Genomic DNA, 15,255 nt, shown 5'->3' on the forward strand with positions numbered 1-15,255 from the left:
CGGCCAATAGGCAGCAACTTCAGTGTCAGTGCAAAGTGAAAGTAGGTGGATAGAAAGGGGGGAAAAAAACAACAAACGCACACGGAAGACGCAGACTTTATCTCTTTACGTGTGTTAAAGAGCTGGCGTCGAAATCAGGTAAGTTATGTTCTCACATTATTGTATTTTAAACATATAAAATACGTACAGTGAGTTTATAGCGACTTGAATTTGTTTATCGCTTAATGTTGTTGTAAGGAGGAAACATGAGTTTTGAAATAGCCCACTTTCCTCTGCTGTTGGCTTCACGAAAATTCGAGCGAAGCGATCGAGCAGGGGAAAAGAACAGTTCTCTTACGACTAAAAATCTCACTTTATAATAATTTAATCTCAGTATGGCTGTGAAATTGGTTTAGCTATGCCACTATAGCCTACTTGCTTACTCAGACGACGCCAACAATTAGGCTAACGTTACACGATTACAGTTTCGCTTGGATACTCCACGACAGAATACGCGAAAGACATTGACTTAATGAGAATTCACATATTCAACAAGTTTCCTGTATCAAGACAGTACTGGAAAGAGCAAGAGAGGAAGGCCTACATATATGACTAAAACGTAGTAGACTGCTGATTGTCACGTTATGGTGTACTTTGTGGAAAACATTTAGTGTAGCACGAGCGCCTACATAAATTAACGCCCTACTTTCTGTTCCCCATGAAAGTGGCATTGGCGTGTTATGTTCTTTTGTGCACCAGAGAGTGGTCTGTTCTTTACAAACCGTTACTGTTATTGTAACGTTGCATGTGCCAGTTTCAGTCTTAGGGATGTAACACCCCCATGCTGTTATTTTTCATAAATATTATATGAATACTAATGGATGGCTTTGCTGTGGCCTTTTTACATGCATTAAAAAGGTTTAGTGACGTGTTTGTTTCTGTGCAAAGTACATTAGATGGATCTATCTATCTATCTATCTATCTATCTATCTATCTATCTATCTATCTATCTATCTATCTATCTATCTATCTATCTATCTATCATTTTGTTGAGTTTCATGTCAAGGACATGATCAGCAGTGCTTGATTGAGGTCAATAATTGATTCAGGCAATAATAAGGTTTAATCTAAAGTTGTGTAATTACACTGTGAGAAACAAAAAAGTAGAATGACTTTCTCTACTGTAGTCTGAGGGAAGTTTTCAGTGAAGCCATGTAGTTCACAGTATTAGTATTAGTAACAGTGTTTGGATCAGTGTACGATGCTTTAAAATTACTCATTTAAAATACAGTGTTCAGATCTGAAGTGTAAGAGAAACTGTGAGCAGACAGAAAACTGCCATTCATTTGTTCATGTCTGTCATTTTTATGATATGACTTTTATGAATGCATTCATCAAGTCGTATAATGAGAAAAGTGGATGAATGCTCCATGTGTCAGGTGCCAACTGATGTCAAAGTTTCATTGTGAGTTTTCTTGAGGTTGTGAGATTGCTTTCTATTTTCTATTACAGGCGAATTAACTTTCAATATGCAATATTAAATTTTTCTTCTAGTCCAATAAGATTGAACAAAGAGCAAAACACCAATATTCTCATGTGTTTCCTCTGGAGTTTCAGAAATAATTTCAACAATGTCAGAAACTGATGTGTGCAATCAAACATGAGATATTTCAGTATGTACTCAAACATTTCTCATCAGATTTCTCCAAAACCCAATTATCCGAGCTATCCCATCCACATTATTTTTAGATTTTATACCGTACAATTGCCATTTCTGAATTTTTGTTTCTCTTAATATATTTGAGGAGAAACATCTAAGACCCATTCTTAATGAAACAGGACTATGGAAGAGCAGCCTTTGCAATGATAAATTAATAAATTAATTTTTCTTCTCTGCAAATACATAAAATGGGGCTCTGATCTATTATTAAATAAGATTTTTCAGAGAATATGACCTTCCTTTGCAGCCAGTAGCACATAAAGAAAAAGAAAGAATAACAAACATAAATATAATATGTAATTTTTATGTCAGAGAAAGAACCATTTTGGGTTCTTCACATAAGTTAGTTAAAGGGATAGTTCACTCAAAAATTAAAATTATCCCATGATTTACTCACCCTCAAGACATCCTAGGTGTATATGACTATCTTCTTTCAGACGAACACAATTGGAGATATATTTAAAAATATCCTGGCTTTTCCAAGCTTTATAATGGTAGTGAAAGGGGGGCGCCCAAAAAATGCATCCATCCATCATAAAAATAATCCATACGGCTCCAGGGGGTTAATGAAGGCCTTCTTCATATTTAAAACTTTATTAACTATAATAACTAGCTTTCTGCAGACGGTCGTATGCATCGATTTGCGGTGGAAGAGTAAACCCGGACCCGACGTAATGACAAACGCGGAAGCACAGAGGAGAGAGCAAAACAAAACACCGGTCACGAATTAGAAGTCTAAAATGAGAAATTTTAAAAAGAACTTGAGTTTTTAAAAAGAGCTTGAGTTTGTTGCACAGCCCTATTTTTTTAAACCGCGAGACGCATATAAGCTTACGATACTCCTACATCCTGCTTCATATATCGTGCCAGAGGTTACTCTTGTGGCGCAAGTCGCGTGCGCAGTATGCGTACGGTCATCTGCCGGAAGCTTGTTATTTTAGTTAATAAAGTTTTAAAAATGGATAGCCTTGTTTTCTTACAAAAACGCATTGCTTCACGTCAGAAGTCCTTTATTAAAGGCGCTCTAAGCGATGTCACGCGTTTTTAGGCCCAATTTTTTTTTTGTCACATATAGCAAACATCTCCTCACTATGCGCTAGCTGCCTGTCCCCTGAACACACTGTAAAAAAAACGCGGTCTCTGTAGTCGCCACAAGCTCCGAAAACTGCAATAAAAACAAACTGGTGCAGCCTGGACCACTTAACATAATAAACATGCTTCAGCCAATAACCGACAAGCAGCGTCAATACGCAAGCTACTTACATTTTAAATGCGCGTTCATGACTGTTTCAGGAAGCACGGAGGGGAGGGCCAGGAGGAGTAGGAGGGAGGGTCTAGCTAGCCTCTGTTTTGTTTGACAACACTTCGAACGTCAACAGGAAGTTACTTCGCTCAGAATCGCTTAGAGCGCCTTTAACCCCCTGGAGCTGTATAGGTTATTTTCATGAAGGATGGATGCATTTTTTTGAGCTTCAAAATCGCGTTCCCTGTTCACTACCATTATAAAGCTTGGAAGAGCCAGGATATTTTTAAATACACCCCCGATTGTGTTTGTCTGAAAGAAGATAGTCATATACACCAAGGATGGCTTGATGGTGAGTAAATTAATGGGATAATTTTAATTTTTTGGGGTTAACTTACCCTTTAATACAGAATGCAGTTGTGACCCTTTGTGAACTGCTGCAGAGGTAAAGGAAAACCTATATAAGCGTGATTTATAGTGCTACCCAAGTAATGAGAAGCCTTAAAACCGTACTTCTATAAACGTGCCATCCCTTATTTCCTCAAGATCTTCTCATATTCATTTATTTGAATCTGCTACATAAATAAGCACTATGTTTTTACCAGGCCAGTTTTTCCAGCACAGCTTCTGGTCTTTAAACAATTGGATCTAACACCTCAACAGCACAGTGGTCATATTGAAGTATCTGTTGTCACATATCCAATAGATGTCATGCATCACGTTCAATTAAGAATGACCTTTAATTTTCATAGGTCATCTGTTTATTCTATATCCTGTGATAGCATGAAATAGTTCCCTTGAATGGTTTATCAGATATTACGTCTGAACATAGGTGTGGCTTTTTTACTCACACCTACAGTACGCTGCACCAATCCCTTTGTCAAACAAGTCTAAGTATACCTTTAAAAGTCTGGAAGCATGAAGCAGATTAGCCGCAAAAAAACGAGGAAATGCTCTTTGGAACAAATATAGAATGAGTTATTATGACCTTTAATGTCTTAATGAATGAAAATGTACACATTATGACTTATAAACAACTCTCAAAAGATCAAGGCATTAACCTTGTATTGAAGAAATTCCGGGATAATATTTTTTATGGTTGTTTAAATCAATATTTGATTAGAACTGGCCATTTAGAAGATAGACATACTGGTTTATATTGTTGTAGAATTGTCATAAAACTGGTTGGATATTTGATTAGAATAAAAGCTTTAACAAACTACAAATTGGATATTTTGACAGACATATTCATTACTACTGATCTTATCTTATTTCCTTTATGGTTTAAAGTTATAGTCCACAAGATATTTTTGTACATACAACAAAAGTCAATCAATTCCAAAGTTGTTTGAACATTTTTGTGTGAACTGTCCCTTCAAGGTTTGAAAGGTTCCAGTTAAAATATCTTAAGGTTTTGGGAAAAAACTAAAGTAAAGTTATTTCAAAACAATTGCTGATTGGTCATGTAGTTTTATGTCTTTTCTAATGACATCATTCATACACACAGCTTAAGCCTAGTCCTAGTTTTTTAAAAGGTCTTAGTGTGTAAAAAAATTCTGATAGTGTGATAATGTTCAAAACAAAGCAACGTCTTTTGCAGAAAGAAATGAGTAGTGACAATGGAAGACATGATCAAGCATGCTTACATGCCTTAGGGTAAAGTGCAGTGTCAGCCCATGAATCTATCACACCACGTGCGCTTTTAAGCTTGTAAAACTAGAAACCATCTATGCATCCTGTCAATCTGATCTCATTTGTGTTAATTTATTGGTAATTTTATGTAATGTGCCTTTTTTTACAGACACTCAAATTAGGGCTGGACGATTATGGCCTAAAATCAAAACCTCGATTAATTGAACATTTTACCTCGATTACGATTAATGAACGATTATTTTATTTCTGATTTTTTTTTTTTTTTTTTTTTGCCCTCATAGTTCACTGACAAGGTTTGTACTGTAAATAGCCTATGATTGACTATTAAGGTGGGATTTTTTTTTTCCTGTTGATAGAGTGATCTGACATCATAGCTCACTATCAGCAGTTATTTTATCTATGGTTTGTAACATTTCTTACAGGTTTCTGCTCGTTGTAAATCAGATAAAGATAAATTAGCACAGTACCAGTAGTGATTGCGTGTGTGAATTAGTCATACCGTCTCTCTATTAATTGTGAAGCTGTGGGTTGTAAATAGTTCCTTCAAAAGTAGAAAAAATATATGCTGTAACTTTTGAGTTTCTAAGCTATTTTAGTGATAAATCACAGGACAGCGCTGACAACAAGTTTATGCGTTCCTCTGTGTGCGCGCGATCTTCGCGTTTTGCGCAGCTGTTTGTATGAGTGTTCGTGCCACATGCAGCTGCGCGAGCGCGGCATAGATATATGTATATATCTATGTGAGCGCGGTAGCTCGATATAATAATACACATCCGATCGTCTAATCGCTTGAATGTCCAAACCATAAAACAAATACAACTGACAAAGTTTAGTCAAGACGCAAGGCTCACCGCTCGCGCGCCATCACTATGTGTTGAACCGGCGTTCACCTCCGTGTTTTGCTTTTATGCCACTGACTGGACTGGGCGGAGTCACGTGGCTACACACGCAGTTACGTTTTTAAGGGGGAAGTATTAACAGGATTAAAAAACCGAAATAACCGACATGGGAAAATTACGTCGGTTAGAGGTTCTGAATTTCGGTTTCGATTACTTTTCGATTAATCGTCCAGCCCTAACTCAAATAAACATTATCAACATACAGCATCCTTTTAAATCTTTTTGATGTTTACAGAAAATTGAATTCATGGCTTGTTTTTACTGTATTTATAATAAATGAGATTAATTATGCTTGATGGCGTCAGAATTATTTATTACAGTTAACACATTTACCTAATTTAACATTACTGGTTTTGTATTTTTTTAGTAGAAGGGTTTCTGATTTTAGATCCTTACAATTTGCATTTCCCACTGTCTATCAAACTTACAAAAAATATGTGTACATCTTATGTACAAATAATTTAGTTTAATTCAAAATGTTTTGGTCAAGAATGACTGAGGTCAGGCATGTTATCATGTTAAATTTAGTGTGTGCATACACCACAATAAAATATGTTCTTAACTTACAATGCAGCATAGCTAATTTATGCTAAAATGACTGTCTATGTAAGCAAACTTGTTATATTAGTGATGGCTGGGTTGCCAGGCTTTTGTTTTGTCAAGTGTGTTGTGGTATACAGTGTCTTCTGTCCCCTTATGTTGGGGAGAGATAAGGCAGACCTACTGTCTTTTCTCCCTTGCCCAAACAAAAGTCACACAGAGTTGCCTGTGCTCTTTACAGTAAATTAAACCAGGAAATAGCCTGGAATACAGCATGCTAAAAAACTTTGAGCTTTATCCTGCCATCAGATGCTGTTTATGAATGAGCTTTTAAAAATAGCATTTGTTTTGCATAGAGGAATTAAATTCTTAATTCAGTTTGTTCAATCCATCTCTAGAATAGGGAACTTGTTATAAACTATAAATGTTTATTAATGTTTTAATATAAAGATGGTAGTTTTCTGTTCTGTATGATATGTAACCCTAGCAAAAGCAATGTCCCTTTTTCAAAGCGTTGAACCATGGTCAAATCATTATAATAAAACAGATAGTTCTGGGCCTTCATTATGATTAGTTGAGCCGCGTTTGAAGCCGTTGTAAAGTTCCCGAAAACATACATCTGACCACATTACATAAGTATCGCTGCGCCACTGAGTGTGTATGGTTTGTATGTTGCTGTGTCTAGCAACCACTCTTAACAACGTAAATATTTTGTTCATTGAAGCATTACGTAGAAGAGTATTGTGAGTGAGATATCGATTGACCGAGTGTATAACCTGCATTCATATTTAGCATTTTCCTTCAGGTCAGTCCTACGTTCATAATAAAAAAATCTGTTGAATGTCCCCTGCGATCTTGTCCTTTTAAATGGGTTTTCCCGTGCCCTGCTGACACTGACAGCATTAGTCAAAGCTTTAATCATTTGCGTCTTGTTCCGTGTTCAGAACAAGTTTCAATATAAAAGTCTTTGCGACTGAGTGACTCGCTCATAAAGACAATCTTTGCCGCCATCTAATGCCGTAATAAATGTAACTTCTGTTGCTGTTCACAGTCAAGGACTATTTTTTCCAGCAGAAGGAAGGCTTTTAATGATTTTCATGAAAGTTGCATTGATACATATTTTTTGGCTTTAATATTTGTATTGTGTGGTAACTGTTTTATAAAAGCAATAAGCCCCGTGAAGCCATGGTTTACAGTGAATTTATAACAGCTAAGGGGCATTGTTAGGCATGATGCTCTTGGGGCTTATTTCTTTAGTGTATTTTGTGATGAAAAAAAGTCTCTTATTTATGTGCTGTAAATGTATTATTGATTGATAGCTCTATCCCTCTCTATTTCAGAATTAAAGGGATAGTTCACACACCAAATTCTGTAATTATTTCCATGAAACACAATGTTTTCTGAAGAATCTTTGACCAAATTTTTTTCATGCACTGACTGTCTAAGAGACCACATCTGTCAAGCTCCAACAAGGAACACCATACAAGTTAACCATACTATTTAGAGTTGTATTCCAAGCATTCTGAAGCTACACAAGGGAACTGAACCAATTCAGTGATCAGATGACTTTAGAAAACTTGGAATATAAGGGTGCCTTTTGGTGTCCTTTTTGGCGGTTGGTTGATATGGTTATATAAAAAGATGTTGTGTGGAAAACAGCTACGGTTTAGAACATCATGAGAATGATTAAGCTTCATAGATTTCATTTTCAGTGAACGATTCCTTTTCAAGGAATTGAAAATGTTTTTTGGGGGGGTTTTTTCAGTGCGGTGGTAATGTTGTGATTTTTACTGTTGCAGTGCTTGCACACTATGGCGCTGTGGGCGCAAATGACCCCGCAGTTACAGTACCTGCCAACTCAGACATTGAATGAACTCTACCCAGACACATTCCCTCTGGATGTCAGACATTATCTGGCCAACTGGATAGAGGAGCAGAGATGGTATGACATCACTGTCACAAATTAAATGCATGCTTTTTTTAATGTTTTTTATGTTTTTTTTGCCATTAATGTAACTAGTAGCATGAAATCAACATTACATATGCCATTGTAGAAATCTTTTATTCACAACCAACCATGATTAATTTATTTAATAAGGAAAGTGTTTGATAATAAGAGAAGTGAGTAGTATTTGGCTGGTCATGTGATCCCGATATGGAAGCCTCCATGAGGTCACCCACTCGATTTTATCTCGTGTGAGTGTACATATTTATTTGGGCACATTTAAACATATTTCAGAAGTTAATTTCTGTAGGGATAAAGCTTTTTCATGAAGTTCAAATGACTGAGTGCACATTTAAAATATTATCCTGGTGACTAATAAATGAAATTGAAACCATATGAGTGACTATAGTGCTTTTTACAAACTGATGCATGATGTATTTAGTGTAGTTTAACTTCTTAGGAATTTCCGTCATGCGAAAGAGGTTGTTCTGTGGCTGAATCTTATTGTTTCATAGTGACTCACAAAAGGAATAACGGCTGGAGAACAGCACAGGACAAGCTAGACTAGACTTCTCTCCTTGTCAGTTTGTGACAGTTACCAAAGATGATTTAAGAATGTCATGTCTGTGTAATGTTTGATTTAGGGAGAGCTTTGATGTAGACAACATGGAGCAGGAGCCTCAGGCTCGAATGCTGTTGGATCAGATGGTGCATTTGCTGCAGGAGGTGGCCCAACAAAACCCTAATGTGGTGGAGAGGGTCAAACTACAACATATCAGCAAGAACTTGGTATGCACAACAAAATTCCTAAAATGCATTATTATTGCTGTCTTTAAGCTGCTGCATCATATAAATCAGTTAAAATAATGATCTTAAAACAGGGGTTTTCAAACTAGGGCCCTGGGTGTGAGGGAAAAATTATCTTACAGAACTCTTCTGGAACAATATTTTTTGTGGATTAAAATTTCAAATTTAAATTGAATTGAAAATGTTTCTCTTCATGTTTGACTGTACATTTAACAGTAGAAAAGATACAATACATACAAAATCAGTATTTTCTATATTTAATTTGCTTTGGCTTCAATACAGTGACAACGAAATGGGTCCTTATGCATGGAAATATATAGCTACCATTATAGCTTAGGAAAAACATTTCCTTGCAGTACTCATATTTGGGGATCCATGACATCAATAAGTGAAAACTCCTGCTTTAGCTGATCTACACCACCATGTGGGATATCCAGGACAGTTGTTTTAATTATGTCAATGCAAAGAGTTATTGCACTGCAATTCAAAAAGGGTCATATTACATTGTGATCACAGTGCGGAAGGATTTCTTACAATTGGCAGCCTGCCATGTTGACTTGTGACATACTGCACGCTGTTTGTATTTCTGACTATTTACTATGTAACGTCACGAATTGCTTCTCAGAGCGTGTTCCAGCCACAACCCATGCTACTTGTGAGGACAGTTCGAGATATTCTACGGAAAGAAAGACACTTGTTAGCACAGACAGTAAGCACAAAACCTTTTTTCTGCAGTAGCAGAATATTGATATGTAATATGTAATGTAAATGTCCAGTATGTCATTGCTCTTGGTATCTGTGTGTTTGTCTATAGGGAATTGGCTTCCCACCCTTCCAGTCTATGCCTATGGGTCCTCCGGCTCCCAATGGCACCCCACAACCTGTAAGGGATGATAGTAAGACTGATGTGGACAATCTTGTACTCAAAGTTTTGGAAATTCAGAACTGCCGCCAAACGCTTCATCAGCTACAAGAGGATTTGAACTGGGAAAAACAGGAAACGGAGCCCATGCAAGGTAGAAGATCCGAATCTGTTTCGAACAGTGTCTAATATGATGGCTTTAGGTAATACTGACAGATTAGCAGACGGGCTTTTGTTTAAATGGAAAAACAGGAGGAAGTGCTGATATAGTCATTAATTCTATACGTATAAAACTCGTTTCGGTTTGTGACACTTTGAATGTTTTCCTTTTTTGTTGGTTTATCTGCACATTCAATTGTTAGGTTCAAGATATTTTGCCATCAAATGCTTTTGCAGTATTTAATTTTTTATATTTGTATATCACATTTAACAATACATATTATTTCAAAGCACTTTTAAAAAGAAAAGTGTCTTAATGACCTCGCTTAGCAACATAACTACTTGTCACATATTGTTAATAGTTCACCCAAAAATGAAATTTCTGTCATTTATTACTCACACTCATGTTGTTTCGAACCCGTAAGACCTTCGTTCATCTTCGGAACACAAATTAAGATATTTTTGATGAAATCCCAAAAGGTTTTTTTTTATCCCCAATAGAAGGCAATGTAATTACCGTCATTCAAGGTCCAGGAAAGTACTAAAGACATCATTAAAATAGTCAACGTGACTACAGTGGTTCAACCTTAATTTTACGAAGCGACGAGAATACTTTTTGTGCGCAAAAACAAAACAAAAATAATGACTTTATTTAACAAATTCTTCTCTATCCTGTCAGACTCATACACAGTTGACGTAGTGAATGCAGTTCAGCACTTCTGTGTTTACGTCAAAAGAACACAGACTCAGCATTGTCCGAGGCTGTTCACGTAAGCTGCGTGACGCATGCATGTGAGCCGGCTTTCTGACGTAAACACTAAAGCAGACTGCTTTAACAATGTCCTGGACCTTGAATGATAATTACATTGCTTTCTATTAGGGATAAAAAAAAAAAAAAATCTTGGATTTCATCAAAAATATCTTAATTTGTGTTCTGAAGAAGAACGAAGGTCTTACGGGTTTGGAACGACATGAGGGTGAGTACTTAATGACAGAAATTAAATTTTTGGGTGAACTAACCCTTTAAGAAGACTTGAGAGACTTCACAGAGGTTCTTATTGATGACAGTTTAAAAGGACTCTAGGGGAATATGTAAACTATGCGCAAAATTTGGAGGCAAAATGTAAACTATGTTTCAACTAAAGGTCTGTTTATTCTCAATCTTGTGGAGCATGTTTTCTCTGACACTCTAAGGCAAGCACAACTTTCCTAATCGGCAACTATAAAGTCCTAAACACCCCTATAGAAATGGCTACGGGTCATGAAATAAGTTTGACGTCCTGTGCAAACTACCGTGCACATTGACATGTATGTGCATGAATCGTATTCACACATGCCATAGATATTGTAGCTATAAGTTGTACTGCATAATGTAATATTGTGCAATATATTTTTAACAAGCAGAATAATACAGCATCATAATACAGTATTAGCATTTCCACAACCACTAGCTTTGGACACCTGCTCAGCCACAAAATCTCTGCAAGTGTTGACAGTTTTTTCGGCTATCCTCACAGTGACTTCTGAAGTTGAAATCGAAAATGAAAGATGAGGGGTTTTTTTATGTGACCTTGACTATGCATAATGGAATTGAGACTTTAATTTTAGAAGCATGTTGTGTAAAAAACTGTATAATTGCAGTCCATGCGACAGTCTGGCTGATTTGAAATGGTTAACAGAAAACAACACCAGTGAGACAAATGCAATAAGATATAGCCCTGGAGCAGCAGATGTGTAAATAGTCATTTCCGTCATGAAGGCTCCAACAAGTCTCATCATGATTAGCAGTGTCAGTGACTATTTGATGACGTAGTACTGCAATGCAAAATACATTATGAAGCATAGGTTCAAAACAAGTTCATTTATATATAGTAGTCTTTGTATGGAATGCATTTAAGAAAGATTAAATGTGGATGTCTGTGAATGTCTCTTCAGTGATAGCCTTACAGTATTTACAATCCATTATACAACTGTTTTAAAACGACATAATTTGCTTACTTTTTAGATTAACCTGAATCGTTGATTGATTATCTTGCAATTAAATGTAACAATGATTAAAATAACTATCAAGTGTTTTGTGATATCCAAGATTGTTTTATGCCAAAACTGTGAAAATGTTACATTTTTGTGCTTTTCCTCATTTTGAGCCTATAGCTAACAAAAGCATCACATTCTTCATTAACTATTAGTTGAACTGGAATAGCACTTTGCTCATTTTTTAAGCTTCAGTCAGACGTTGTTTATTTAGCATGTGGACGATTGATGATGGAAAGAGAGTTTTGCTATACTTACAACATGTTAGTGCTCCAGATGTTTTGTGTAATAACTTGAGATGTTATTCTTGTTGAAGTTGAAATTCGCATGTAATGAGTTATAATGTGTTAGTGTTCATTGTTGATATCTATATGCTAATATTCAGTTTAATGGAGAAAAGTGAGTACTCATTTCTTGATTTAATTTATATTCTGTTTTTTACTTTTAAAACTTGTCCATTAATACCGTTGCAGAGAGCAATGATTAAAAGATACTGTCTGTAAGCAAATGTTTACCAAATTGTATGCAGAAAACGATCATACTCCCTAAGATATCACCGAAACACCTGTTTCTGCCAAATAAAAAGGGGCTTTCAGATGGCTTTTGATTGGCCAAATAAAAGGTGCGCTTTCCGCCTGTCAAACATTTTGTGGGCAGTCCATATATGGGAAACGAGAAGCATTGATAGATGAGCTTAGAGCAGTTTTTATGAGTTTGGAGGGTGCAAAATGCTTGCACAACTAAACATCCTAAAAGGAAAAGGAAGCAAAAAGCGATCGGACCAAAAAGTAGATTCAAGTAGAGAGTGAACATCTGTAAAGGTTTCATCTCAGGAATGAGCTGAGGGTTTCAAAGTGCTTGATGTTTTTTAAGTGCAGATCTTGCTTTACTTCACTTGACAGATAAAATACCATGGTTGGGAAAAAAGTCGGAGTGTCTAATTCGGTGGCTCTGATGAAGCCCTACAACTTTTTAACATCTCTTACATCACCTCCAAATGTTCAGAATCAACTGCCCTTTAACCTTTTAGCTATCAATGCTTCATACTAAATTCTTTCGACATAATTCACACTCTTTCGACCTTTATTGGCAGACCCAGATGCAATCTTCTGACTCTTTTTCATACTTTATAAGAGAGACACTTGTTGCAATTTTATGATATAGTAAGCAAACACCACTTGTTTTAAACTGTACTCTGTGTAGGTGATAACCAGAGATTACTCATTTACATAAATTAGTGAACATAAAATGAACCGCGTGAAGAACCACAACACAAGTGAAACGTTCGTAACCCCTGGACTGGGTTATCATAATCAGGGCTTTAGCTGATAGCAAGGTGCATGTCAAGGATATCGTTTCAAATAATTTTTGATGAACATGCACTCAGGCAAACATGCGTCTATCTAATGCAATTTTTTCTTGTCTCCCTACAGGTCAAAATGATATGGATCCACATCATCAGGATCAAGTCACTAGACAAAATCGCATAAAGCAGCTTGAGTACAACTATGCAATTTGTGCAAAGGTAAATGCTCAGATGCATGCTTGAACATCTTAATAAGCTCATGGCATAACAGATAAGGGTAAAGAAAAAAGCAGTTGTAATTGAACTGTTTTTAAGGTGTACATATCTGTGCGATTTTACAGAAGCGTGTGCAGCTCCTTCAAGAGGCCATGTGCGCTCTAGAGCAGTGCCAGTCCTGTCTTATTCTCAGAATTAAGTCCTGGAGGTGGGAACAGCACCGAGCAACCATTGGCGTGCACTTCGATGACAACCTTGGCCCTCTGCAGACATGGTGAGGATCACTGGACCTTTTTGTTACAGTCACATTACTGTATGAATGTTATCATCCAAATCTTTCCCCGTAAGTGGTTTGTCTGGTAAAACATTTCACCACCAAACTTGACTTCCTTTTCAGTTTTCATCTTATTTACTTTTGCGTCTTTTGCCATTTTGAACAGTGGGCTTTTTGCCAGGCATTGTTCCTTTAAGGTCACAGTATTTCTATCACTACTTCTCGATGTCTCTTCTTGAACTTTATCTTTTCACTTATTTTATGTATAATTAAACTTTTTTTTTTTTTTAAATGTGGAGCATAGTTCTCTTAGTGAGCTAGTTTTGCTTCAGGATTCAGATTGGATGTCAACACAGTACCAAAACTGTTTATCATACAAAAGTAAACAGAAATATTCTTACAACTAAATTGTTAACTTAAAGGGTTAGTTCACCCAAAAATGAAAATTCTGTCATTAATTACTCACCCTCATGTTGTTCCAAACGCGTATGACCTTCGTTCATCTTCGGAACAAAGATGAAAACTGTTTTGTTTTTTGCGCACAAAAAGTATTCTTGTTGCTTCATGACATTTTATGTATTCATTTTAACAATGACTTTAGTACCTTTCTGGACCTTGAAAGTGTCAGTTAATTTCTGTCTATGGACGAGTCATATACCTCTGAGGGTGAGTGACAGAATTTTGAATTTTGGGTGAACTAACCCTTTAAAATAAATGTATTAAAGGTGCCCTAGATTCAAAATTTGAATTTACCTCTGCATAGTTGAATAACAAGAGTTCAGTACATGGCAAAGACATACACTGAGTTTCAAACTCCATTGCTTTCTCTTTCTTATGTAAATCTCATTTGTTTAAAAGACTTCCGGAAACACGCGGATCTCAACATAACACCGACTGTTACGTAACAGTCGGGGTGTACGCCCCAATATTTTCATATGCCAGCCCATGTTCCCAACATTATGAAAGGCATTAGACAAGGGCAGCCAGTAACGTCTGGATCTGCACAGGTGAATCAACAGACTAGGTAAGCAAGAACAACAGCGAAAATGGCAGATGGAGCAATAATAACTGACATGATCCATGATAGCATGATATTTTTAGTGATATTTGTAAATTGTCTTTCTAAATGTTTCGTTAGCATGTTGCTAATGTACTGTTAAATGAGGTTAAAGTTACCATCGTTTCTTACTGTATTCACGGAGACAAGAGCCTATTTTCATTTTTAAACACTTGCAGTCTGTATAATTCATAAACACAACATTCTTTATAAATCTCTCCAACAGTGTAGCATTAGCCCGTTAGCCATGGAGGACAGCCTCAAACTCATAGAGAATCAAATATAAACATCAAAATAAATACTTTACTCGCATAATTCGAAGCATGCATACAGCATGCATGACGAACATCTTGTAAAGATCCATTTGAGGGTTATATTAGCTGTGTGAACTTTGTAAATGTGCTGTAATATAATCGAGAGCTCGTGTGGCAGGGAGCACGCGAATTAAAGGGGCGGCGTGCTGAAAAAATCAGTGCATAGTTAATGATGCCCCAAAATAGGCAGTTAAAAAAATTATTTAAAAAAATCTATCGGGTATTTTGAGCTGAAACTTCACAGACA

At 36.4% G+C, this 15,255-nt stretch overlaps 1 protein-coding gene across 2 annotated transcripts in view; it reads left to right on the forward strand.

Moving 5' to 3' along the window:
* Window positions 1–15,255, forward strand: part of stat6 (signal transducer and activator of transcription 6, interleukin-4 induced) — a 29,050-nt gene continuing 13,795 nt past the window's right edge. For both annotated transcript variants that reach the window (XM_048177320.1, XM_048177321.1), the window contains exons 1-7: window positions 1–138; window positions 7,834–7,976; window positions 8,624–8,768; window positions 9,412–9,495; window positions 9,601–9,802; window positions 13,275–13,366; window positions 13,489–13,637. In XM_048177320.1, coding sequence (XP_048033277.1) covers window positions 7,846–7,976; window positions 8,624–8,768; window positions 9,412–9,495; window positions 9,601–9,802; window positions 13,275–13,366; window positions 13,489–13,637 — 803 coding nt within the window. In that variant the 5' untranslated portion in view covers window positions 1–138; window positions 7,834–7,845. The remainder of the gene's footprint in view (window positions 139–7,833; window positions 7,977–8,623; window positions 8,769–9,411; window positions 9,496–9,600; window positions 9,803–13,274; window positions 13,367–13,488; window positions 13,638–15,255) is intronic.

Source organism: Megalobrama amblycephala, linkage group LG24, assembly GCF_018812025.1.
Source record: "Megalobrama amblycephala isolate DHTTF-2021 linkage group LG24, ASM1881202v1, whole genome shotgun sequence".
In the NCBI taxonomy this organism is placed as follows: domain Eukaryota; kingdom Metazoa; phylum Chordata; class Actinopteri; order Cypriniformes; family Xenocyprididae; genus Megalobrama; species Megalobrama amblycephala.